This window comes from Mucor velutinosus (assembly GCF_035048745.1).
Source record: "Mucor velutinosus strain NIH1002 chromosome Unknown tig00001557, whole genome shotgun sequence".
In the NCBI taxonomy this organism is placed as follows: Eukaryota; Fungi; Mucoromycota; class Mucoromycetes; order Mucorales; family Mucoraceae; genus Mucor; species Mucor velutinosus.
The window spans coordinates 43147-69838 of NW_027041926.1; the positions used below are offsets into that span (position 1 = coordinate 43147).

The following is a 26692-nucleotide window of genomic DNA, read 5'->3' on the forward strand; positions in this document are numbered from 1 at the left end:
CTTGTATAGGTAGGAGATAGCATTGATCCGTGTATTGCAAGGGTTTGTGTATAGAATAGAGATAGCAGATGTGGCAGTATGGCTTGACTTTGTATATACTAGGCAGCATGAGTTTTGACATTACAATGGATGGCAGGCAGCATGAGTCTTGACATTACAATGGATGGTAGGCAGCATGAGTCTTGACATTACAATGGATGGTAGGCAGCATGAGTCTTGATATTACAATGGATGGCAGGCAGCAGAGATACGAGCATGAGTTGGTCTTGTATAGATGTAGAGATGGCACCGTGTATTAAAGTAGTTTTGACATTGCAGCAAATAGATCTACAGTATATAGAGGGACATTGGATTATTACAAATGATACTTACCCTGTAGCATACTTGATGGACGATGTAAAGAACAGCTTGAAACACGAGTAAACCAAAAGATGAAGCCATGCTTCCAGGGCAAACCATCCTCCACAACTTGCATATCCCTAGCAACAAGGATGGGAAGACACCTCCCGGGAAACGCACCTAACGCTTCGTCGCATCACCCTTACGAGCTACCGGGGCAACAGGTGCTGAGGCCACACGAGACAACCACCTTACGCGCATGACCCCAAGACCCCATCCAAGGCTTCAACCAAGTATGGAGTGCTTGCAGATCAAAACATAGGGGACCTGAGCTCTATTAATAGAGAGATGATGAGTCATGCTGCTTTATAAGTTACAAGTGACGAGCACATACTTGCAGAGTTGATTGTATGTTGCTTTTATCTAAAAATACGAGGAAAGCGCGACCATGTTTTGCATGGACCACAACCTAAGAGGACCATGGAATTATGAGAGCATTGTGTAAGAAAAAGCCAATCATCAGTAGAGTGCTTGATTTACTTGACCATGTATAAAGCAGAAAGAGAGCCCAAGAGTATTGTAGAGAGAGTTCGCTTGCAGAGAGAGTTCGCTTGCAGAGAGATTTGTTAATAGAGAGTAGAGATGAGATGAAGATGATGATGAAGAAGAAGAAGAAGAAGAAGGAAAAGCTGTTGAAACAGCCATCTATTTATATCCTTCTCATCGACTTTCATGTGAGTCCAGTGTCCTTGCCACACTCAAATTCGTTTCCTTTTACTTTTCTCCACGATATACTACTTTTAGCGCGTGAAAATAGTACCATTTTGACGTTTGACACTTGCTCTATTTGATCCGCTTCGTCCGAGGCTTTCAACTGTTTTCTGTCTCGAGTTATGTCCATTTTGCTACTTCAAAAAGCCCTTTTTCCACCCTCACATGAAACGAGTTCCCCCATCTCTTCCTAGATGTAATTAACAGACAACTTTTCACTGGCTCAAACCTCATCAAAAAGTAAACAAAAAATGTCATTTGACACTGAAACAGATGCAGCTGGTTGCTTGATTAAGTAATCTTCCTCTACCTCTCCTTAATTTCTCTCTATAAAATTACAGTTCTCGATCCATCTCTTTTTTTTGTTTACATCAGTCATAAACTGTCCATCTAATCGGACAATACGAGTGTTAAGGTTGGCTTGCTTGTCGTTTACATCACATCGGGACCAGTGCAATTGATTCTGGACCAAGAAACAAGTGTATACCTCGGAAAACAAGAGTAACATATGAATATCGCTGCGACAAACTCCATGGAATGGAACATAATGGATTGTTTTCGAACCAGTGCAATTCATCTTGTTTTCAACTATCATGGTTGCTGTCAATGATATCAATCAAGTGTTTGCGCTACTAGATATCATTAATATTCCCACACTTACATAGTGAGTTGGCCATTCTCGTGTATCATTCCTGCAATATGCTTGTGATTCTTACGCCAAGAGTATTCATCTCATAAAGAATCAACACATTTCATGTCATTCTTTTAGGAACTGTCCCCTTTTAGAAGGTACTCGGATCATGCAAAGTCAAAACAATTCATTTGCTAGGCAAAATTAAGCTTTAAAAAAATATCACATGTAAAGTAAACAAAACGACATGAATTGAAGGGAGATAAGCAAGTGAATGGCCAATTTGTGGTCAAAGAGAGGATATTTTGATTAGAAAGTATGTACATCGTTAGAAAGCAAATTCTTCAAGGAATTCAATGGTGCCGTTTTTAGGGTTCTAAGTAAAGTATACATCGCGAAATTCATCAAACAAAGCCGTGGGATTTCTAAAAGAGGGCAATTTTTAAACTAATGATCACTTTATTTGTATAGTATTCTGTTGCTTTGGATTGGATCAACTACGTCCTATGGCACTAACCCGTTTACAATTCTCAAGCAATTGGCCAACTGTTCACAGCGGTGGTAATGTGGAGTGGCATATCTTTAACCATGCACTTTGGTTGGTAATTTAGTTGATGACAGATGCGATTACGTGAATACATGGGATGTGTTATTGAATCCGAAATGCATGATTCGAGTGGGCCTTTACGTAAAATGTATTCATCCTAACTGCCTTTATAGCATAAGGTTGCCCAACATGGTCAGTTTGCAAGCAGCACCAACTGTTTATATCTCAGCATTGCTTTTTAACTCCATGATCTCCATTGGATCAGCATCGCAATCATCATTGTCATTATCAGAAAGACATTTGGGTCAGCCAGCAGCAGCGCCGCCCGTTAAAACTAAATCAAATTCTGATTATTTTTCTGCTCAAATATTGGCCAAATCTCGCCTTGTTCGACTTGATTGAACTATTTTGCAAGATTCGACTGTGTAAAATGTAACGAACAGCCAGCGCTTCCTAATACATTCTTAGAGTACTCTTCAAGACGCTTCCAATGGTGTTAATTGTAACGGATGTTTTGAATGAAGTTACTGAGCAATTTCAGAGAATATGTAATAAGGTTTTTGACCAAAATGTCGAAATATTGCATGTGAAGGACTCACAAAAGCGGTTTCAGAGTGTTGTATTCAAAGATACAGTATTAACAAATTAAGATAGATTTCAAAAAAGGAAGACTATAAAAAGTAACCAGATACGAAAACTTGAAGATTTATTAACTGATTCAAGCACATCCTATTTATAAGAGATCATTACTGATAAATCATCAATCTATCTTGTTGTTTCAACTGAGTCAATACATCGTATCATGTTTATCTAATATCAGTCAATTGAAGAATCCGATTCGCTCAATCAGCCATGATGATACGATCTGTAGCCATCATTATCCTTCACTATCAGAGACCATCATAATCGATTATATGATTCACTTCTGTGTCGAACCTAATGTCCTAATGTAGACAGTGAGAAACAATGTAAATCATGATCCGACTCTTGCTGAGTTACTGAATGTCCGCAACCGCTACAGACTCAACACAGAGGCTGATTTAGGTCGAGAGAAACATTTTGATTTAATATCATAACATAATAAATGTTCAGTACTTTTGCACTTTACAATCCTAATATGGAACCTGAGTTTCAAGGCATCTATCAGACCTGGCTCATATCATAACATAATAAATGTTCAGTACTTTTGCACTTTACAATCCTAATATGGAACCTGAGTTTCAAGGCATCTATCAGACCTGGCTCATATGAGAATAATGATTTTACAATCAATCAACAAAAACCACTGTAATTTCTACCCTCTTTCCTCTGCTCAATGCTGTCAATGTTTTATTTGAGCGACGTCTCAGAGCCTCAGAGATTTCATTACTTACTGCAGACATTTTATGCAACCCATGCATTGTCAATGTCCAGACTAACGTCATTAAATATAGAATGCAAGACGATGTCATTATAAACAATAGTGCTATGACCTTCTACCTACTTTCTATACGCTTCGAGGGCATTTACTACTGTATTGCCTTATGAAAAGGGCATGAGTTTTCCAGCTGGCCCTACCAGCCAAAATTAATTCAAACCCAGAATCATAGTCTGTTCCAGATTGGACAAATTTTGATGATTCTGGACTCGATCGAGCTATTTTTGCAGATTCGACTAAGTGAAGTATGATGATCACCCCATGCTTCCTTAAGCTTTCCTGGAGTACTTTTCAAGGCGCTTCCAATGGTACTAAGTAAAATAGATGTTTTGAATACACTTATTGAATGATTTGTAAAAATATGAAAAGAGGTTTATGGCCAAAATGTCGAAATTTTACATATCAAAGTCCCACAAAGATAATTTCAGAGGTTGCTTTGGATTGATAGAAACATTTTGATTCAAGATATACCATAGTAAAAGTCTCCATTATCAAGATGAAAAATGCGATCGTTTGATTTTCGATGAAAACCATGAGGGATACCTCATGCTTTTTGGTCGATTTTTGACCATGTTTTTTTGGTCCCCAAAAAGTTGAGCAAGGGTGTCAGAAAGTAACTGCCAGATGAAAGCAACCATTTGGGGCTATTCTGACGATCTAAAACGGCCTTGAACGCAAGAAAATTCAGCTCAAATGCATTCAAATTTTGCTGTATTAGGGACACTAAGGACTAAAAAGTGGGAATACCAGTATGCTGCTTGCCCGTATATGAAGTAGCTACGTGTATATGGATGTAAAGCATCACATAAGAATCAGATCCACAGATAATATAAAGGGTTATTATGTGTAGGTGGAGGGTCAAAATGAAAGTAGCAGTATTTTGATAAAATACGCAAGAGCAATCAGTAGCACGAGCTGCCGCTGCGCAGGTTGGTTCTCTACCTTCGCTACGCTTCGGTGAGAACCATCCGAAGCATAAACACTCATATGATTAGTGATTATATATCAATCAACAATCAGGGTTCCTCTTCTAACATTTTAGCTATATTAATTTTGGGATATTAGCCAAAGGCCCGCGGCAGCGCGAGCCGTTTGAACGTAGGTTGGTTTCCACCGAAGCGAAGCGTAGGTCAGGAAACCACCCGAAGTGCTGAAAGGCTCGTATACTATAGTAAAAGTCTTCGTTTTCAAGGCGAAAAACGCGATCGTTTGATTTTCGATGAAAACCATGAGGTACCCCTCAGGGGGGTGTCTGCGCACACATCCAAAAATCCCTTAGGGACACATCCCGTCATACATATATGGTAATTAAATTACTTAGGTAGGTCTTTTTTAATTTTGACTTAAATAGTCTAAAATGAACCAGCCCTGAGTACACCGCATTTAGTAGGCCCAATTATAATAGGAATGCTCTTAATTGCATTTATAGAAGAGAGCGATTAACCTCTTTAGCCACAGCTTGTATATACGGCCGTGAGGTATTATATATTTTCGTTAAGCGAGACCACTACATCTCCTTCGAATTCTTCATCGCACTCTTCAGCGTTTTTCAATTCATCAATGTCATCAATGCTGTTTTTTTTTTTGCAAAGTTCTGTACAGACTTAGATTTCAACGAAATAGATTCCAAGTACCATGGCAACAAATATATTAATTTAGACTATTCTTTGCTTTGTTAACAGCAATTCTAATGCTATGGCATCTGAAAACGCAACTTCAGTCGTGAAAAAGCAAGATCCTATGAATGCGTTCTTTAAAATGTTCTGTATAATTGTTAGAGTGATTTGGGACGTGTGCGCAAGAAAACAATAGCCAGGCGTTTCATATCAGCTCTTTTCAATTATCCTAATTTTCATACCGAACGTTTTGAAGATTCTTATTGTTAGGAAAGACGAGCTTTGACTAAACTGATGCAAGGCAAGATTGCTTTGTTTAGCAAAATAAATTAAGATATTCATAGCGCAATTTAAATAGGTGTTGATGGGATGTGTCCGCAAGAGAAACGATGAAATATCAGTAATACCGGCCCTTGTAGATTGTGCAAGCTCTTGCTACTATGTAATAAAAATGGGCTTCTCAAGCATGGAAAGCATCAAGCGAAGATGTTTATGATACGCTTAGATTTATGATGTGAGGATGACCATGAGCAGCTCACAGCGCAATTCCAAACACGCATTGAATCGCAATGTTATGATTCGAGATGTGTGCGCAACAAGACTGAAGTATGCTCAAGGATTTATTTCAAAAATTGCAAAAATACATTGGCTGAAATTACCATGAAATACACACACAAATGAAATGAGCTGCTCATACATGCCCATTTCAAATTACAAGACATTTTACCATTGACAATACATAATTTCCATGGGATGTACAGATGGTACACTAAAAAAAACATCATGTCGACAGGTCTAGAGCAGCGAGCACGTCTATTTTCTGCTTTTTTAATCATATAATATGGTATAACGCTCATGTTAAAACCATCTACAGAGGCAATGGAAGCTCTATATCGGTTTAGTGAAGCCATTCTGAAGCACAATCACCAACGCTAAAAATTACTATATATGGATAACGGGATGTGTCCCTAAGGAATTTTGGGATGTGTGCGCAGTTGGACCCTACCCCTCAAGGTTTTTGGTCGATTTTTCGCCATGTTTTTTGGGTCCTCAAAAAGTTGAGCAAAGGTGTCAGAAAGTTACTACTACTCAAGTACAATTGTTTGGCGTCATTCCAGCGGCTCAGAAGTGTCTATATGTCAAGATATGAAGGCTTAAAAGCTGTTAACTTTGGTTGTATTTTTGCTTTATAGCTTTTATTTACACGGAATGAATTACATCTTTGGTAGCTGAAGTCTTCTGGAAGGGCAGTTCTGCAGTCTATACAGCTTCTAATTCGAGTAGGAGGCATATTGGTTTTGGTAAAGCTAATTCACGCAAATTTTGATGCGTTATGTTGTTGGTAAGCTTATTGATAATGGAATGAGAAACCGAATTTGCTGCTTGAATACTGTGGTTTGTGCCTTTGCTTCGCTGTGGTAACAACCTCATATAGATTAATATTATCAAATGTTGAAATAGATGCTTAGTTATTATGGTTTTGCACCTTTGCTTTGCTATGGTATAGTCCTCAATGTTACCAAAGGTTGAATTAGATGCGTTATGTTCTTGATGGAGGACCAAGCCCTTTTCTCGAACCCCTTTCCCATTGCCGGCTTCGCCAGTGGTCTCTTCACCTTGTCCCAGCACTGTCAATTTTTTTGAATTTTCGAAAAGATATAGTTGGGTTGTCTAAATGCTTTACAGTGCATTATATGATAAATTTTTACTTTTTATTAAAGAAGCTCAATGACCAACGACTCGATCTCTTTTCTTGCTGATCTGTTTGTTGTGGTGGCGGAGCTGTCTGCTGTTGTTGTTGTTGCAAATGAGCCTCGCTTTCTAAAGATTCAATTTGTAGAAGCTTGGTTTGTGAAAGCTCGTAACCTTGAGTAGAAGCAATTTGGAACCATTCTTTGGCTACAGCTAAATCAACAGGCACACCTTCACCATTCAAGAACCTTCAGTATGCAAATGTTTAGCTGTTGATTGCATGATCTCATAAAGCTTGCATTTAAAACTTACATTTCTCCCAACATGTGCTGAGCATAAGGATATGGTGTGTCTGATTGACTGGCTGCGTTTTGATAGTGTTCAAAGGCTTTGTGGAAATCTTGCTTTAGCTTGCCCAGCCCGTGTCTATACATATCGCCTAAACGTGCTTGACAGAAGGGTATATTCATAGCTGCGTTCTGGGAACAGCATTCAAACGCCTTTTCATAATCCTGCTTGGCTGATCCGTGACCATACATGTAGACCGATGCCTCTTCTTCCAATGCCACTGCAAAACCTTGCTGAGCTGAAGCATGAAGCCATTTGAGAGCCTCCTGCGCATCTGCCGTAACGCCTCTGCCTTTGAGATAAATGTGGCCTACGATGTATTGACAGTATTTGTCATTGAGCAATGCGCCATCCTTGGCATAGCGAAATGCCTTTGCATCGTCCTTGGGAATCTCATTGCTACCCTCGAAAAACCCATAAGCCAAATCAACCACAGCTTGTGTGGATCCACACTCAAACGCACGATGAAACCAATGCATGGATTTGGATGGCTGATTCAACGAGTATCTGTATCGATCGCCGTATATTCTACCCAACTCGCATCCAGCTTCGGCAATTTTACCAGTGTTGGCTGCGTATTCCAACATCTGAATGCCTTGCTCCAAATGTTGCTCGAATCCAACACCTTTTGTATACAGTAAACCTGTCAAATAACACAGTGTGGGTTCTTGATCTTGCTCTTGTGCTTTCAAAAGGTGTGTCAAACTGAGGTCCTTTGTGTGTGTTAATAGAGGAGCACAGGTTTGCAGAGCTTGGGAGAGCTGCTTATCAAACACACTGCGAGACCAAATAGCAGCTTCGACAGGGTCCTTGGAGATCAAAGGAAGCTCTGATTCACTGTACAAAATACTTAGCTTTGTCTTGGCCTCTGTGTCTTGGTTCACAGTGGCTTTGTAGCGCAAGTAACTCAAGGCCTGAATGGTATCATCTAATATGGCGGAAGTCTGTATGAGGTTGATGCAGTGGATAAGGCGAAGTTCCTCGGGTATTTGGTCTATGATTTGATTGCGTGATGGTTCCTCTACTGTTTTGCTTGTAGTAGTTGTTGTCGTCGTAGTAGTAGAAGTGGATAACATGGTAACTAGGTAAAAAGTGGACGCAATTTAGTTTCGACATCTAAATTAAATATATCGGAGTGTCCCTGTTTCGCGATTCTGGATGGCGCAACGAAACGATTCCTGATTCCATGTTATCAGAAGGAGCTTTCATATACATACAGTGCTTCCAATGCCACATGGCACTTTCCTTACAGTTACGATAACAGTAATAGAAAATAAATAAATAAAAAAAAAAAAAAAAGATCAGTCATGTCAAAGAAGATTTATATCATATTATTATACAGAGAGAAAGGATTTAAAAAAGAGAAAATAAAATTAAGCTATGGTAATTTGAGTTTTGCGTATCATCTGCTTCTTATTGTTGAGGTTGCATATATGCGGCTTCTTGGCCTTCGAGAATAGGTGCAGTCAAAGGGGTTCCCAAGTAATTGGCAGTATCTGTGTTGTCTACATTATGGAAATCCAAAATTTCAGAGTACATCATCACCTTCCATGTGTCAACAGGTAAATCAGCTTCGTTGAAAGACCAATCGAATTTCTCGGGTGCACTTGGTTCGTCAGTGGGGTCGTGATAAGGGGCCAGGTAAGGATGAGCCAATGCTTCTTCTGCTGTGATACGCTTGCGTGGATCGAATGTCAACATCTTTTCTAATAAATCAATGGCTTGGGGATCTTGTCCTGCGAATCTTTGGTTGAATGGAATAGGCTCACGCTTGGGAAGGTTTTTGACGAAACGAAGAGTGTTTTCACTACAGATGGTAGCAATCAGATCGTCAGGAGGAGTACCAAGAAGTTCGGTGATAATGGAGAATTGGTGGACATCTGACGAGTTGCTGTTAGCACATTGTCCCTGATCGCCTTTTCCTTATGGGTCTACTTACGGTCCTTTCCAGGGAAGAGCGGCTTGCCTTCCAACATTTCAGCAAAGATACAGCCAGCACTCCAGATATCGACTAGAACGTGGGGTTAATGCCCAACTCTCCTTACGCATACACAACAGCAACAACTTACCAGCAACATCATACTTTTGCCAGGTCAACATGATTTCGGGTGCACGGTAGTATCTAGTTGAAACATAACCAGTCATTTGGGGATCTTGAATACGAGCCAGACCGAAATCACAAATCTTGAGATCGCAATTCTCATTGATGAGAATATTGCTAGGTTTCTAGAAGCAGAATGAGTACAGCCATGTTGATAAAGCTTTTCAAATTCGAAAGCAGCTTACTAAATCTCTGTGAATGACACCCGCAGAATGGACATACTTTAAGCCTCTCTGTAACAAGCAAAATTTTAAGGTTAAATTTCAAGTGTAACTAGTACGTCATTGTTATTTTTGTTACCAAAATTTGATACAAGAAGTATTGAATAAACTGCTTCTCCAAGGGGCGAGATTGAAGTAATCTGTGCAAATCGGTACCGAGCAACTCTGTAACGAAATAGCTATGTCATTCATTAGTATAAACAAGCCTTATTCTTTTTTTTTCGCATCAGTAGCTTACATGTCTTCCAATGGAGAGATGAAAATATCGCTCAAACTGATAATCTACAGTTTACAATGTATCAATGACTCCCACATCTCCTTCCAGTTGCAAATGTTACTTACGTTTTCGTGCATCAAAGCCTTCAACAATTTCAATTCACGGTAAGTTCTCTTTGCCAACACTGGGGCTGAGAAGGGCTTCATGATCTTCTTGATAGCAACATTCATACCAGTGAGTTGATCCTTGGAGGAGCTGTTGTGACATGTTAGCTCTAAACATGCGTTGCTTTTGCAAATGACTGTATTTACCAAACCAAACCAAAAGCACCCATACCAACAGGTTGCAAATCAACGTATCTATATGCAATCATGATGAGCATCAGGGGCTAACACAATAGAGCATGAACAAGACGAAACGCTTTACCTGGTGGTCACCTCAAAGACGGTACCAAAGATTGAGAGTTTAACGAATTCTGCCATAATTTACAACTAAGGGAAAAGAGCAAAGAAGAAGAAGAAGAAGAAAAAAAAAAGTGTTAATAAACGAAATCATTTCTCTTTTTTAAAAGCTTCCATTTTTCCATTTTTCTATGGAATCACAAAACCGTTTTGATCGTCTTTTACTTACGGAAATCCAAGTGATTGAGAAAAAAAAAAGTGTTGGGTAAGAGAGAAAAAAGCAAAAAATGGATAATAGATGCATTTCTGTTTTTTAATGTATATCACATCCATGATTTGATCTATTCTGTTCCAACATTACACATAAAATGAAATAGGGACCCGAGCAACTTATGTCATGGCAACATCATGACGTTAGAGAAGGGATGGTCTTCAAAGTCAGATGATCTCCCCTTGATTCTCGGTTGATTCAATCGTCACTGTGGCAACCATGAGAAGATCCAATTGAGCATGGCAAATGCTCATTAGGTACTGTATTTCCCAAAGAGTTTATTTGGTTGTATTGCCTTTCACGCAATGCAGCATAAACAATAATAGATGAACGCATGCGTTGCTCAAACAGAAAAAAAAGGACCGCACCTAGAACCAATAGATTCGTGCAACTTTTCTTCGATCTTCAAATTTTCGAGACAAATGGCACACTCACAGTGTAACATCAGATGGCCTTTTCAAGATACGAAATTCTTGCCATTGAATTATCGCTCTTCTCAAATACATGTCAAATGTTGTGCTGGATGGCCATGCCAAGTTATTATCTATAATTTTTTTTTATTCTTTATAATATACACACATTTATAATTAGATTAAAACAAAGTATCTTCTTCACGAAGGTATTCTCCAACATCGGCTTGATGAAAAACAATGATATCTGTAGGTTGAAGCTTCTTCATGTCCATGGTGGATCTTGCAGTAACACCGAAACCCTAAATGCCCGTCCTTGTCAGCCATTTTAGGTCAACATCTATAGTCGATCTTCACTTACCAATGGTGAATCAGTCATGGAAAAGATAATAACACCAGTATGTTCAGGAGTATCGTCTGTAATTCTACCCAAATGTGCTTTCACAATGTGGTTGCCGTATAAGAAGGGCATCTCACCATTAGGCTTGATCCAAATCTTGTGCTAGAAAGTCAAAATATCAACATCCAGTATCTTTCCTATGCAAAACTCTCTCTTCCATTACCTTGGCATATTGTGCTAAATGATCGAGAGCAGTAATATGAAGCTTGAATTTACCAGTCTTTGTGAATTTACCGAAACAAACACCTACAGAGCCAAGCTGATCACGACCCACACTCACTGCCATTCTCATCATTGATTCGCTAAATACCGATATCAGCATCCTAAACATCACATCAAGTATATTGTCTACTCTGTTTTCTTTACCTAAGATAATAAACCTTGTTCTTTTGAAGACGGAAACAGTATGTCTCGTCAGGTCTGTCAATCAAATGTTTGAGGTTGGCACCCACACTATGTTGCAGTGCTGTTAGTCTCATCAGGCCACATGCCATGTTTTGTTGCATATTTACTATTTAGCAAGCTTCTCAAATAGAGTGGTTGTTTCTTCGGCTGTCAAGGGACGCATATTTTTTTATATCAGTACTCTAGTGTGTCAAAAGAACAGATTTGCTTTAAAATACTGTAAAAAAAATTCCAGGTAGATTAGACTCGATAAGCCACGGACCCAAAAGGACTGTCTTGCGACTTGCCTCCTGAAAGGAAAGCATGAATGTTGATTTGAACCTGCGATGATGGTGGAATCTTGCATTACAATCATCAAATCAAACTTGATGCAAACCATACATACTGTTCTGGAGAGTGTATGGTGCTCATAGCTTTCAAATTGAGCATCAAGGAGCACCTAAATTTCTCTTGACTCAAACTTACATGTGAAACACATTTGACTTTGATAATGCACTGTATTCACATCACAACGTAAATGCATGCTGAAACACATTACAGATGGGTCTGTATATTTGTATTTCGATTGAATATTGCTCTTTCCATCTTAGAGCTTTACAGAATATTACTGGTTTCTTAGTGCAAGATGGTTTTAGGAAGAAGATGCCAATGCTTGAAAATGACTAAATCTCGGTGGAATACCGTGGAATACATATGACTATGGCCACTTTTATGCGATTTACAACCATAGACGTTTAATCTAATGATACAAATGCCTTGTATGCTAAAGATTCCAAAAGCCTTGGTTCAACTTCCAACAAAAACCTTTAGGATCTATAATGAATGCTGAATGTTCCTTTTCATTGTAGAGAAGGCTAGGCTTAATGCAATTTAGAAGACGCTTCAGCTAGTGAGCGTCATATGAAATGATTCCTGTCATGATTAATGCATTAACAATACGCAGTTTAGCTTGACTTTGCACTAATCTATTCGCAAATATTATGATACCTTATTTAAATGTCGATATTTCACTGTTTAGACTTCTGTTCCTAAGCAAAAACTTGTAAATGCGGCCTGTATCCATGAATCCAGCTATTCCAAGATGCTTCCTGTTTATATCATCAAAAACTGTTTATGCAAAGTTTGATAACATACCTGCATTGGCTTTTACTACTCAAAAGTAAGCAAACACAGCATAGGTTGGAAGTATTTGATTCTTGTTTTCTCGCGTTCTAAGCCATTTTAAAACGCCAGAACAGCACCACATAATTGTGCTCGAGTAGTAGTAACTTTCTGATACCTTTGCTCAACTTTTTGAGGACCCAAAAAACATGACCAAAAATCGATCAAAAAGCATGAGGTGCCCCTCATGGTTTTCATTGAAAATCAAACAATCGTTTTTTTTGACACCAAAAACGAAGGCTTTTACTATGACATATATTACTTCAAAATGATTATATCAATCCAAAGCAGCCCCTGAAATTTTGTTTGTACGAACTTAATATACAAAAACTTGACATATTCACCAAAAACCTTATTTCATATTTCCGACCGTTACTCAGCAAATTTATTCAAGATATATGTCACAATTAGTACCATTGGAAGCACCTTGAAAAGTGCTCCAAGAATGCATTAGGGAGTATGGGGTGACCATCAAACTTTGCATAGTCGAATCTGCCAAGAAAGATCAAAAAAGTCGTTTTTGGTTAAGATTTGGCCAATCTGGAGCAGAAGCGTGACCGGAACTTGATCAATTTTTGGCTTGTTGCAAAAGCAGTGCCTGTCTAATCAGGAAGACAATCGATGTTCTTGAAGCTGATAAAAAGCAAGGGATTGCGTACTAAAAAAGTGCTATAGCATAGCAAGACTATTAAGCTTTGTGCCTGATAGCTTAAATTTAACAAATTGCGTCGAAATGCAACCATTCTATCTAAAATCCCTTTCTAGCTTCTTTGTGGTGTTATTTTATGGAAACCCTGAACGCGTGGCCTTTGATCAATTTTGCGAATAGACTATTTGGATATCAAAGAAATTAAGCTCTTGCACTGCTGTCTAATTCAAAAGAGCCTATCAACTGTTTATATTTATACAACAAACAATAAAATTGTAAAAGCACGCATACCAAAGAATGTCTTCAGGAGTAATATTTGAAAAGAGACCATGTATTTTTCAATATTGCTCTTGCTTAGCTATCAATGTACCGTTCAAAATGTTTATATTCCTCTCAATACTCTCAAGACCAACACATGTATAAGAGTAACCCTATATAGAAATGTGCATTCTTGGCTTATTTACCACAGATCAATTGTTTATCGCTGCAATCCGCATTCTTTTATAGTTTTCTGATAAACTCTAATGCTATATAAATGCCCATTTGTACCTACTTTTCTCTATTTGTTTCTTTCTGACTATAACAAGGAACTATTATCAATAAATGAAGCTGGCCAAGTTATCCAGCTTATTATTCGTGCCCTTGGCTCTCTGTGCTACTGTGCCTAATGTGAACAAGGTCGATGCCAATGTAAGATCAATTGCATATTGCTGTACCGTCTAATATGCTAACTTTTTTACCTGTCCGCAGATTGAAGCCTTTTTTGAAGCTCAAATTAAAAAGCAAGCCGAGCTCATTACAGTTCTTGCTCTCCAAACACAATTTGTAAACTTTCTAGACTACTCTCATAACCTGGCAAACGAAGTCATTGCTGAAGAGAACAAGAAGGCGGGTCTAGATAATGGACCTCAAGATGTCGCTGGTTTACTAGAGCTTATGTTCCATAAATCATCTGTATACAGAGCTCAAGTTTCTATCAATGCCACTGCTGTCGAGAATCCACTCCAAAATCTCATCAATGGTATCGGTGGTGCAATCAATAATGTTTCCAGCACTGCAGGCAATGCATTGAACGGCGGAAAGAATGCAACCAACATCCCAGTGATCCGTGACAGTACAACCATCACCACCAATTCTAACAATCCTCTTGGGGATCTCTTTGGCGGTATTGCCAATGGTGTTGGTGGCCTCGTTAATGGTGTTGATGGCCTCGTTAATGGCGTAGAAGGCCTCGTTGGAAACGTTACTAATGGTGTTGGTGGTGTTCTCGGTAATATTACTCATATTGTTACTGGTAACGGAACCAATCCTCTGGTCAACATTGGCAATGGCCTTGGCGGTCTCATTGGCTCTATCACCAACGCTATTGGCAACATTTTAGGCGGTTTGACGAATGGTATCATTGACAATGATATCTTGAAGAGCATTGCAGGTTTTATTGGTACGGCTCTTGGTGGCCTTATCAATGGAACATTATCCGTGGGCGATGTCATTTCTAAGGTTATCGATCAAATTAACCAATTCACAGGCGGAACAAACCCCCTTGGCAAATTCATTCAAAGTCTTGCCGTGTACTTGTCCAACAACCAAGATGGCTTTGTTGCTGATTTTATCAAGATTTCATCATTTATCAACGATGTTGTCAATACGGTGATGGCTATTGCCAAAGCCGTACTTGGAAACGTCTCTGATGGCGTCCAGAAGGCCATTTTCCAAGCAGTTACTGGTATCATTGGCAATGTCTTTGGTGGTGGTCTCTTTGCTCTTCAGCGTCTTCAAACTATGGGCTCAGATGAGTTTATGGAACTTCAAAACGTCTTTATAGATGCTGTTCGCGCTCAAAGCCCTGATGGAGCTAGCTACATTCAACAAATCTTCGAGATTGTCGGCGAAGTTGTCAAGAAGGTCTTTGCTACTGACCCTACTTTCTTCTCTTTCTTGACAGATCCCTCTGAAGAAAACCTCCGCAAGGCTTTCACAACTATTTACAGAGTTGTCACAACACACAATTAGGAAAAATTCGATCAAATACCCTAATCTCACCTATTTAAATTAAATAAATTATCCGCGTTTAGCAAGCAATCCATCAGAAATTTTAACAGCATCATGCTACAATAATGTTTGAAAACAGCCGCTCATCATATGGTCTTGTCTAGTTCGCAATGCTTCAAGTTCTTCAACAGAGAGTGTGCGTGTATGTAAATTTGCTTTCAAATAATGTATGGCGAAATTTGCTTCCGCTCGTCTTGATGGGTCTTTGAACGAGAAGAAGCCAAAGACGAATGCCGAGGCATTTGAGCTTTAGGATAGACCTCCTTTTATTCTGAAGCAATTTTTATACATGATGAAATGCCCCACTAGTAAAGCTTATAAGTGCCATCCAAGCTATGCAACCGAGATGGAATACAGTGAAGGGCGATTCAGCCTGATGATCTTACTCTCAAAAGCGATATTTTGACATATCTATAGTAAGCACATTGGTAATGTGTTGAGGTTCATGTGATGTCAGTGGCAGAAAAATGAGTGGGACCAACGCCAACGTAATGGGCCCGTCCCTCTGTTTCTGTGATCTTCATAACCCAAAACGAACATTGCAAGTGGTATTTGTCCCATGATAGGACAATGCATGTAACCTGAAAAAAAAAAAAAAATAGAGTGGGAGAGTGTTTAATTAGATAAACTTTGAGTGTTACAATGAGTAAGTAATGTACAACCAAGCCGAGTATTTTACAGAAAGTTTGCCTGATTGATTTAGTCCAAATGTACCACACAGCTGATCAATATGACCATGCTTTTTTTTGATTTCCATCATTACCATCATCTGTCGTTATGTTGCACATACAAACTCGGTGTGTTATGGTAATACGGGTACTTGGTTTGATGTTGTGCTGTGTGATACAAGTACAAACGACCTTTTTAAATGTATTCCGATGTGTAACTATCTCTTACTTGGCAACGTTCAAAACTCATACCTACCATTTGTTTATACGTTGCCATGGACCTGGAACACATAGCTAGGGAGAAAAAAAGCGCCCTTATATAGGCAATGATGCCGTGCTGATGGTCTGCTATGCGATGTATGATAGAGTGTAACTGTCTAACATCTGGGCCTTGCAACAGCGGCCATGTTTATGCACGCACAGACGTGTCAGCTTGCAGTTCTTCTTTTATACATGACTAAAAAAAAGATAATAAACAATGAAGATGTAATGTAAAGAGTAAGAGGTTGGAAGGAAAGTGCTGATATAGGCCACACATGCATTTATCGTAGCAAATATCATGCAAAATAAGCGTACATGGCGTGTTCTACGTGCCTACAGTGTGAAACAATGATGAATCTGAGATGAATGGATCTCTTTTACTCCTTGATGCATTCATACTGATTTTCAACAACATTGTGTTTATTAAACATCATGTGATTCCGTACATTCATTACTAGGTGTTTGTTGGGTTTTGAACAACCACAATCAAAGAGACTTGCAAGTAATACAGTCTATATAAACACATTCACATACATGGAAAAAAAGGGCTAAATGTTGTATGTTATGTAACACGGAATGCTATAGATTATAGTTTACAAAAGAAAATTTTTAGTGTGCTTTAGGTTTGTTTCCCTTTCTCTCTCTCTCTCTCTCTTCCCCTTTCCTCATCTTTCTTTCTCTTCGCCTTTGACTATAGCGCAATCATGGCATTTTCAAGTATTCATGCAACATCTCGAAAGAGAACAGAACCACAGCAGGACGAGGTTGAAGCCAGTTCCATCTTGGTCTCTCTCGCGAATCATCATCATCATCACAACGCTAAAAAGCTAAAGACGAGCACCCAATCAATGTCTATTCACAACCTACTCGGTAATAGAGACGAATCTAAACACCTTGCATTCCATATATTGATGCTTTTATTTGTGTGTACTAGAATCTGGCCAGCAGGATTCACCTGGCGAAACACAGCATCCAGTTACTCCACCTGCTTTCTCGAACGGTAATGTTTGTATACACAATTGTCTACATGCAACTGATAAATTACATAAATAAGCACGCATGCAAATGTCACCTGAAAAGTACATTGGGCAGAGTATGCATCCAAAAGCTCAAATGACGATACAGCACAATCAAAAGCCGCAGTTTCAACGGCCAGCTAACAATGATAAACGCAATTCCCATCCTGCTCAACAACAGCAAGGTTCATACAATCGCATGGTTAGTCGAAACTGTATAAAGCTTGAACTGGTTCTCTAACAAGCATATGCGTATATATAGCCCAGTCAGTATGCTCAGTATCATTCGCCACCCAACTCGACAATGGATTGTTCGAAGCAATCCTCGAAAATGGTACAGGAACAATCACCACTATCAACGTAAACAACTGCTAATTTGATTCATGTAGAAATGCAGCCCCAAGATCCGACGCAATGCTCTTCAAGCTTACATCAGCTATATGACCTATACAGACATAAGACGCAGGCGAATGGTATGAACAATCAAATAGGATCTACCGGAGATGTATCAAGGACTCTAACCACCATTGATTTCCAGGGAAAAGCTATGCACCAACAAAACACAATTTCTCCTGTATCGTCACCATATAATAATACATTGATGAAGCCTGATCCATATGCTTCTCAATTCCGACATCCTCCTCATCAACATCAACAACAACTTGCTTCTCCACCCTACCACCATCAACAGCAACATCATCAGCCTCCTCCCCTTCCATCTTTCAATCCGTATCAACAGAAGCAGCTCCACTCTAATCCACCACCACATGATACGAGACGTCCATCATACCCATCGCAACAGCAACAACCATTATCTCCTCCACCCCCTTCGCCTAATCAGAGAATCTCGGCACAAACAAAACCTCCTTCGTCCTCTGCTGCCTCTCCCCCCTTAGACAAACGCACGTCGTCTCCACCTGCAAGTAAAGTAATCGTGGATCAGCCATTGACCGCATTTCTCCATCATAATTGGCCATTGGTTGCAAACAGCAGATCTCCACCCTCTCCTGCGTCCATCGCTCAACAACAGCTTCCATATCATCGCGGCAGTAATATAGCAACACCTTATCCTATTGCCAGACAACACAATAGTGCATTTCGTTGAACTTTTAGGAATTCGTTTTGCTTGTACCCTCCTTTACTGATTTGGTGTCATGGTAGCCTTTTCAAAATGTGTGTATAATATCTTTTCTTGCTTTTTACTACTACTAAAATTGTAAATAAATACCTAAAATGTATCCAATTCTATGATCAATGCATGTATATACTATGTGTGATGACTGGGAAGCAAAAGCACATTGACCTGCTGTTCTTTTACCAGCATCACTATACAGGCACAAGGGTTGTGCCTTTCATTTTTTGGCTGTTAACTAACAGTTGTTAACAACTTTAATGAGCGCAAACATTATGGGGAATCTTGCTTTGGTGTTGTGTGATATAGCATGAGAATCAAAATCTCGATTAATTGAGCCCAACAACACTGCACATAATACCCCCAAATAAAAAAGTACACAAAATGGGATCTGTCCTTACATTATCAGATAGATTCTCGTGAGAGACATCATGGTATTATTGGAACGGCTCTGCTTCTTTGCTTACACACAACGTGGAAACCTCGTATTAATATTAGTACATTCGAGCATCGAGATAAAATCGTGCAATTCGACAAGGATGACTCACTAATGGATCTTGTAATAAAATTGCCATCTAAAAGCAATCTCATTGAAAGTCGAAATTCATCAAATATCACTTATCCAAATTCATGCATTTTGAATCTTTAATAAATCGCTTAAATGTACATGAACAATCATTCAAGCATGCTAAAGTAAACTTACATCGTTATCTCGCACATTGTGTGAATAAATCACTTTTGATCATAATGTATCCAGTTACACTCATGATGATTGTCATAAGTGAGATGCTGCCTTTACTCAAATAAAATCAAGTCAATCTCTAATATACACTGGAAGCTGGCATTGGTGAGAGGGCTTAAGGGAGGCGCTTAGCCCCTCCACCAAGGACATAACGCTTCTAGTTCAGCATTTGGTTACATTGATTTATAAGAGGGTTTACCTTTACTTCGCTAAGGTACAAAGCCATAACATTCAAACAGCAAATTCGGTCTCTCATTTTCATTATCAATAAGCTTATCAACTATTCAAAGTAGAAGTTGCACAGGCTGCAGAACTGCCCTTCCAGAAGACTTCAGCTACCAAAGATGCGATTCATTCCGTGTAAATAAAAGCTATAAAGCAAAAATACAACCAAAGTTAACAGCTTTTAAGCCTTCATATCTTGACATATAGATCTTTCTGAGCCGCCAGAATAACGCGAAACAATTGTACTTGAGCAGTAATAACTTCCTGACACTTTCGCTCAACTTTTTGGGGATCAAAAAAAATGAACAAAATTCGACCAAAAAGCATGAGGTACCCCTCATGGTTTTCATCGAAAATCAAACGATCGCGTTTTTCACCTTGAAAATGGAGACTTTTACTATGGTATATCTTGAATCAAAATGTTTCTATCGATCCAAAGCGACCTCTGAAATCATCTTTGTGGGACTTTGATATGTAAAATTTCGACATTTTGGCCAGAAACCTTTTTTCATATTTTCGTAAATTATTCAATAAGTGTATTCAAAACATCTATCTTACTTGGTACCATTGGGTGCGCCTTGAAAAGCACTCCAAGAAAGATTAAGGAAGCTTTTTTTTTGTAGGGGAGACGAGCTTCAGGTTTTATTTAAAGTCCTTAAAATGTCATACTGAGGGAAAGAAAAGACTGTTGGTGGACCCAATGTCTGCAATGATGGGGAATAAGATATATAATGAACTAAGTTGGGAAAGAAATCTACTACTAATCAGATGCGACACCTAGAGCCAATACAATTATGCGAATCGTCAAAATATGGATACTGGATAAGAGCACAAAACACCAAACGAGGACATCAGTGCTACGTCAAAATAGTCACCAAAATGCATTCACTGAGATTTGAACCGGGATCATCCAGATGGCATGTTGGATGCTTAACCACTTCGCCCTACCACCACAGGCACACTAAAAATCATAAGAAGATTATCACAATTTTATAGTCAAATCTCGCAAAATAGATCAATCGAGTCGCAGAAAGACGAGATTTATTTTTTTTGTAAGGAAGAGTTTATCTCTTCTGTTTTTATTTAAAGTCCTTAAATCGTCACTAGATATAAAGGAGAGGAGGTAAAGACTGTGGGATATAAAGGGAAGCTTAAATGATAGTATCAAAGGAAAGTTGTGAGTCGAGATGGTGCAGTGCACGATGAATGGAGTGGATGATTATTGACGGAATGAAAGGAGAGTGTTGGAAAACTTGGCAGTAATGAGCAGACCATATGGCCTGTTGAATGCAAGCAAAGACTTGGAAAACGGATAGATCAGGAAAAAGTTCATGAGAAGATCGGTCAAGAGTAAGGCGCAGGTGAAGGATAGCTAAATATTCCTCGTAGGCGAAGTGGGCGAAGCGAGGGGAGATGTAGAGAGAGAGAGAATGGCGCCAAACTTCCAATTTGAGGGGACAGGAGAAAAGGAAGTGCTCTGTGTCTTCGATGGCAGGTGGTGTGGTAGAGGATGAAGACTGACAATGAAGGCAGTACGGCGGAAATTGGTCGCGCATGCGTTGGTGGAGTAGCTGCCTAGTAGTAACTTTTTCATGAAGTATCCGAAACCAAGTATTGCGAGCATTCAAAGGTATCTGGAGGGCCCAAAACTGCTTCCATTTGGCAACACCTAAAGGAGACGAGAAAGAGGACATGTTAGTATGTAGAGGAAGGGATTTATACCCGTGGTTAGTAGGGAGAGACATAAGGAAGGAATGGGACTCAAAGGAAAATGAGGATGACATTAAGGAAATGAGAAGAGTAGAGATATGGGTGATACTTTCGGTATAGCTGGTGATGGTAGAGAGGTCGATGTGGTGGATGACTGGACGAGGGACGAGAAGAAGCCGGTTGAAATGAACGAAGTTGGCGAAGAGTAGTTGTTCAGATTGTAGGAGTTGAAGGGCTCGACGGCTGGTTGTAGGATGAGGGAGGCCGCGTGTTGAGATTCGAACTTGGAGGGCTTGAGTTGCTGGGTCAAAGGTTAAAACATCGTTACCTGTGAGGGTAAGAACGCCAGGACAGCGTACAGTCACTTCCTGTGGGGAGCAGAATGTAGCCGAGAGGCTATGAGATGATGGCAGGCTATGTTCGATTAGGGTTGCAAGCGGGAGGCGCAGACAAGTACTAAAGGGAACATGGCAGACACCAAACTTGCGGGCAATAGCATCGACGGCTCGAAGGAGGTTGTAGAGTGGGGCAGTGATAGCTGTTGAACGGGATGGCCGGCAAGCAGGGGAAAGAAGGGACCAGTGGTAGGTAGGATAAGAGGGAGTAGCAAGAAAGAAGTTGAGAATGACACGTATGTAAGGAATCGAGGTCTTGGTAGGAGGAGTGGGGTTTGCCGGATGCAAAAGAGGGTGTAACCATCGCCACTGAAGAGCATTGATCTGTTTAGCGGGATCCAACAGATTTAGACCACCTTGAGATCTAGGTAGACAAAGAGTGCTGAAAGAAAAACGGGTTAGTTTGGCCTGGTTATTAACAAATGAAGCGCCCAGATGTTGTAGTTTGCGGATATCGGTAGCCGAGAAAGGAAACAGACGGGCGACATGCCACACTTTTGAAAACAAAAGGGAGTTCAGCACCGTAACCCGGCCACGAAGGGTGAGGGTACGAATGGAATGGAGACGACAAAGATCGCGTAAACGAGATAGTAAGTTATTGACGTATGAAACCCGTTGTACCGGCGACGAACAAACAGGGTAGCCGAGATATGTAATGGGACTAGTCGCAGTCTTATCATGCCACGAGGAGATGCCTGTCGCTCTAAGACCGGCGATCCAGGATGCATGTGAGGCGCCAGAGAGAGACAATGCTTGCGTTTTGTGGTAGTTGAGGGAGGCATTGGACGCATCGGCATACCTACTGACTAGTTGTTGAAGCTGGTAAAATTCACCAAGATCGTTGAGGAAGACGAGAGTGTCATCTGCATACGCAAGAACTTTGACTGGATCGGCTACAGGAACGTGATGAGTAAGTGGTGTGGGGAAACGTGAATTCGTGTTAGCAATATAGTCAAAATCAAAGCCCTGAATATTCGGATGGTTGTTGATAGCACGAAGGAAGGGATCGAAAATGATGTTGAACAATAGCGGACTAATGGGATCCCCTTGGCGCATGCCGCGGTGGGTAGTAAACGGGGCGGACAGATTTCCATTGATGTTAACCTGTACCTGAGTGGTAGCCAACAGCGCAAGCAGTGATGATGTTAATTGAGGAGGCATGTTAAAGGCAGTGAGTATAGCGGAAAGGTAGTCAAGATTGACCCGATCATATGCCTTCTCCTGATCTAACAGTAAAGCAATGGACGTGGATTGAGTGGCCGTGGCAAGAGATTGGGCGCAATGTAAAATCATAGCTGGTTCACCAATGAAGCGCTGAGGCATGAAGCCAGATTGAGAGGAACTCAAGCGGGTGCGAAAGTGTTCCATGAGACGAGCGTTCAATAGCCTGGTGAAGATCTTAGCATCACAACAAATGAGACTGATGGGGCGCCAGTTCTGTAACAGTGACAGGTCGCCTTTCTTGGGAAGCAGCACCAGGCAAGTTTCCTGCCAAGATTGTGGGAACAGACCATGTAACAGAGCGTCAGAATAGACTCGAAGGGCGACAGCAGCTGTGGAAGTATGAGTCAGTAGAAGTTGAATGATGGCGTAGGGTATGGAGTCAATGCCAGGACTGGATTGTTTAGGGGCCCGTGTAGCGGCGTCGGCTAAATCATCCAAGGTAAAAGGCTCACATAATGCCGGGTGTTCAGAATCTGGAATTTGGTCAGTAGCAGGAATTTGGTCAGTGAAATACCGGATCGCGTCAATGTCCACCGCATCAGCAGTATATAAGCGGTCGTAATATGCGACTGCGGCTGCCTGCTTGTCAGTTGTCGTCTCACAGGTGGTGGTCGAGATGGGATGTATCAAGGTGGGGATGGCCCGTTGTTGAGTGCGTTGGGTGGCCAACCGCTTGAGGAAACCGGCGGATTTCTCACCTTGTTCTCGCCATTTTATGCCGGACCGTAGTGCTTGGATATCGGTTAGCTCCTGCTGAAGGTGGCCGATCATGGCTTCGATTTGTGGGAGGCGATCGTTGCGTATCTGCGTCGTCTTGTAGAGGCGAAGGTACTTGTTGCGTTTGCTTTGGAGGCGACAGAGCAGACGACGACGCCATTCGGCCTGTCGACGACTACAACTTCTTGCGACTTGACGGGTAATTGCTTTAAGCTGATCCCAAACTTCCTGAGGCCTGATGCCAGCGGATTCGGAGGCTATTTGATCGTGGAACTCGTCAAGTTTAGCAAACAGACGTTGTTGAAAGAACTTGTTGTGAGCTAGTTGGGGGTTGATTCGCCATAGACCTTTACCAAAATCCGGGTTCGCAAATGTCAGTTGTGTAGAAAGTAGAGCATGATCGGTCCATTCAGAATGAACAAAGTGAACGAAGTGATCGGTTCTGAAATCTAAAAGTTGAGGATCCATAAACACGTAATCGATGGTAGAGAGTGTGGTGTTGCGGCGAAATGTGGGCACCAAAGGGTCCTGACTTAATTCATGCGTACTTTCCTGATAATAATGGGTAAGCACCGAGTGGAAAAGCCATTGTGGATGAATGTTAGTGGATGCCACGGTGGGTGGTGGGCGATATTGACGAAAATTGTAGTTGAAATCACCTAACACAATAGAGGGAGCATCAGGGACGGTGGCCAGGTAGTTGTTATGCATCCCATCAGCGGTGTGCATGTTGTTGAGAAGGGCTTGAAAGAGAGGCTGCTGAAGTAGTTGGTCATAAAAGGCATATCGGTCGGAATGAGTGGCAGGTGCGTAGATATTCATGATCTTTAAAGGGGGAAACTTATTAGTAGAATGGGAAACATTGCAATATATAACTCGACCGTCCTCGGAAACAAAGATAGGATCTAGAATAATGTGAGGTTGAAGACTTACTATCCCGCAGTGGGATGTCCAAATGGATGATTGAGCTTGTAGTTGTATGTTGAGGCGGTTTTGGATGGTGGGTTCGTGGGCGTGGGTTTCTTGGAGGCAGAGAATACTGGGAGGCGGGTCGTATGAATGGCGCAGAAAGCGACAAAAGGATTGACTGGCGGGGACGTTGGATGGTTTGGATAAGCTACGACAATTAAGACTACGAATAGACAAGTGAGTGTGTTGAATATTATTTGAATTAGAAGATACCGAGGGGACAAAGACATTAGGAAGAGGAGCCGAACGATTGACTAGAGGAGATAATGAAGGCTCACTCATTGATGAGATTCTTCGGGGTCAGTCGAGTGTGCACTAGGGTGGAATTCTTCGGTGACCTCCATGAAATCGGATTCGACGACATTGCCAAAGAGATCGTACAGCACAGGTTTGCGTAATTGAGATGCTATGCTGGGCTCAAGTAATAGTTGACCGAGGTTGGAGTGAATGTTGGGAGTACGTTTGGGAGGGCGAGGAAGCAGTTCAGCGGAAAGCGCTTGAGCTTTGGCTGTGGAAATCCAATTTTGGGAAATGAAGAACTTGAGAACACCTGGAACAGTATGAAGCTTGACAAAGCGTACTGTGCGGACGCATCTGTCGGCGTGAAGAGCGGCGGCGATACGAACCAATTGAGGGGCAGGCATATCAGCAAATTTGGGGTCGGCAACGTGTTGAGCATCGAGAGGGTTGAAATCAGGGATCGCTGTGAGCCCACCTTCAGTCAAACGGCGAAGGATGTCGTCTCGGTAGTCAGTGTGGATCAAGATGGTAGCGATATTGCGAGCCGGGAAAGTAACGTCGAGGATGCGCTTACTATCGATGCCAACGGCAGCGAGAGTGGCACGGTATTCGGCGTGAGACATACGGTGAGCACGGTGGAGATGAATAACATCATAGGCAGGAGTGTCAGTAGGAGTGCGTGGTGGTTGAAGAACACGGATGGCATATTCGCGGCGGCGTTTGGGGTTGGCAGAAGCAGGACGTTGAAGGACTTGTGTCCATTGGGGTGGCTGGGTACCTGATGGGTGGGGTTGAGGCTGTGGAGCCGGCGTCGTAGAGGCATCCGAGTTGACAGTGTTGGGAGGGTTGGCGGGAGCGGTGGTAGGAGAGCGGACGAGCTTCTCGAGATTGCTGATAACAGAATGAAGGTTATTCACATCCTGTCTGAACTGATCATTCAGGGCCTGTTGAGCCTGTTGCGCTTTTTCAAAGACATCGAGACGAGAGTGTAATGCCTTCACAGATTCCACAAGAGCGAGAATGGCGGATTGGTCGATCACGATGTTTGACATGTCGATCAATCGTTACAATGTTTATTTGTTGTTTGCGATCGCTTTTTCAGGGATTTTTCTTACAGCGAGGATCAAACTATGTAAAATTTGAAAAGCGAAAGAAAGGTGAAAGACGAGATTTAGCCGATATTTAAGCAGAAAAAATAATCTGAGTTTGAATTAGCTTTAGCAGCGGGTGGCCCTGCTGCTGGCTGACCCAAATGCCTTTCTGATGATCAACCAGTATTTTTAATATCATTGCCAACCAAACACTCTTCTTTGGCTGAGCCAAACTCTTAGTAAGATATATCAAGGCCAAATGGGTAAACAGACTATGAATGAACCATTCACCGTTTTGAATCATCGTATCGTATTCAAAATGGTTAAATATTCTTTGTCAGAACCAAGCCGTACTATCCTTGCGATTGACAACTCACAAGTTTCTTTCTCTCAACAAGTGCATCTACTACTGATGTACATCATCAGAAACAACATGTGCTCATTCACAGCCAAGCCCACCTTATCACCGCGATCATACTACAACAATGGCTCCTTCTTATGCTTTCGCCCCAAACAACATCACAATATACCCGCAAAGCCTGCATTGTCCTGCCATCGAAATCATAATCCGTATGTTGAGAGTGATATTTGAATGAATGGAACACTTGTTGTACTGCGTCAGACGCTTCACCCATCATTATCATGCAACATCC

The 26692-nt window shown here is 41.0% G+C and overlaps 8 protein-coding genes across 8 annotated transcripts; 2 read left to right on the forward strand and 6 right to left on the reverse strand.

Annotated features, from left to right (window-relative positions):
* Positions 1–541: 541 nt before the first annotated feature.
* On the reverse strand, positions 542–1044 carry ATC70_008086 (Acyl-coenzyme A oxidase; the record flags this gene model as incomplete). The annotated part of the gene is made up of 3 exons (XM_064827340.1): positions 542–673; positions 734–808; positions 880–1044. The coding sequence occupies 3 exons, from the start codon at positions 1042–1044 to the stop codon at positions 542–544; spliced, it is 372 nt and encodes a 123-aa protein (XP_064676602.1).
* A 5982-nt stretch (positions 1045–7026) lies between these two features.
* Positions 7027–8437, reverse strand: ATC70_008087 (uncharacterized protein; the record flags this gene model as incomplete). The annotated part of the gene is made up of 2 exons (XM_064827341.1): positions 7027–7261; positions 7326–8437. The coding sequence occupies 2 exons, from the start codon at positions 8435–8437 to the stop codon at positions 7027–7029; spliced, it is 1347 nt and encodes a 448-aa protein (XP_064676603.1).
* A 337-nt stretch (positions 8438–8774) lies between these two features.
* Positions 8775–10382, reverse strand: ATC70_008088 (Sulfiredoxin; the record flags this gene model as incomplete). The annotated part of the gene is made up of 9 exons (XM_064827342.1): positions 8775–9241; positions 9301–9372; positions 9431–9587; positions 9648–9695; positions 9763–9862; positions 9922–9965; positions 10026–10155; positions 10212–10259; positions 10327–10382. The coding sequence occupies 9 exons, from the start codon at positions 10380–10382 to the stop codon at positions 8775–8777; spliced, it is 1122 nt and encodes a 373-aa protein (XP_064676604.1).
* Positions 10383–11164: 782 nt separating this feature from the next.
* Positions 11165–11950, reverse strand: ATC70_008089 (uncharacterized protein; the record flags this gene model as incomplete). The annotated part of the gene is made up of 5 exons (XM_064827343.1): positions 11165–11284; positions 11344–11484; positions 11546–11684; positions 11749–11835; positions 11895–11950. The coding sequence occupies 5 exons, from the start codon at positions 11948–11950 to the stop codon at positions 11165–11167; spliced, it is 543 nt and encodes a 180-aa protein (XP_064676605.1).
* A 2250-nt stretch (positions 11951–14200) lies between these two features.
* Positions 14201–15610, forward strand: ATC70_008090 (uncharacterized protein; the record flags this gene model as incomplete). Its single annotated transcript, XM_064827344.1, has 2 exons — positions 14201–14287; positions 14348–15610. The coding sequence occupies 2 exons, from the start codon at positions 14201–14203 to the stop codon at positions 15608–15610; spliced, it is 1350 nt and encodes a 449-aa protein (XP_064676606.1).
* Positions 15611–17282: 1672 nt separating this feature from the next.
* On the forward strand, positions 17283–18699 carry ATC70_008091 (uncharacterized protein; the record flags this gene model as incomplete). Its single annotated transcript, XM_064827345.1, has 6 exons — positions 17283–17448; positions 17513–17578; positions 17633–17796; positions 17857–17928; positions 17984–18067; positions 18133–18699. The coding sequence occupies 6 exons, from the start codon at positions 17283–17285 to the stop codon at positions 18697–18699; spliced, it is 1119 nt and encodes a 372-aa protein (XP_064676607.1).
* A 2145-nt stretch (positions 18700–20844) lies between these two features.
* BUD31 (Component of the SF3b subcomplex of the U2 snRNP) lies at positions 20845–24561 on the reverse strand (the record flags this gene model as incomplete). Its single annotated transcript, XM_064827346.1, has 1 exon — positions 20845–24561. One exon carries the CDS (start codon positions 24559–24561, stop codon positions 20845–20847), a length of 3717 nt encoding a protein of 1238 aa, XP_064676608.1.
* A 425-nt stretch (positions 24562–24986) lies between these two features.
* On the reverse strand, positions 24987–26000 carry ATC70_008093 (uncharacterized protein; the record flags this gene model as incomplete). Its single annotated transcript, XM_064827347.1, has 1 exon — positions 24987–26000. One exon carries the CDS (start codon positions 25998–26000, stop codon positions 24987–24989), a length of 1014 nt encoding a protein of 337 aa, XP_064676609.1.
* Between the last annotated feature and the right edge of the window lie 692 nt (positions 26001–26692).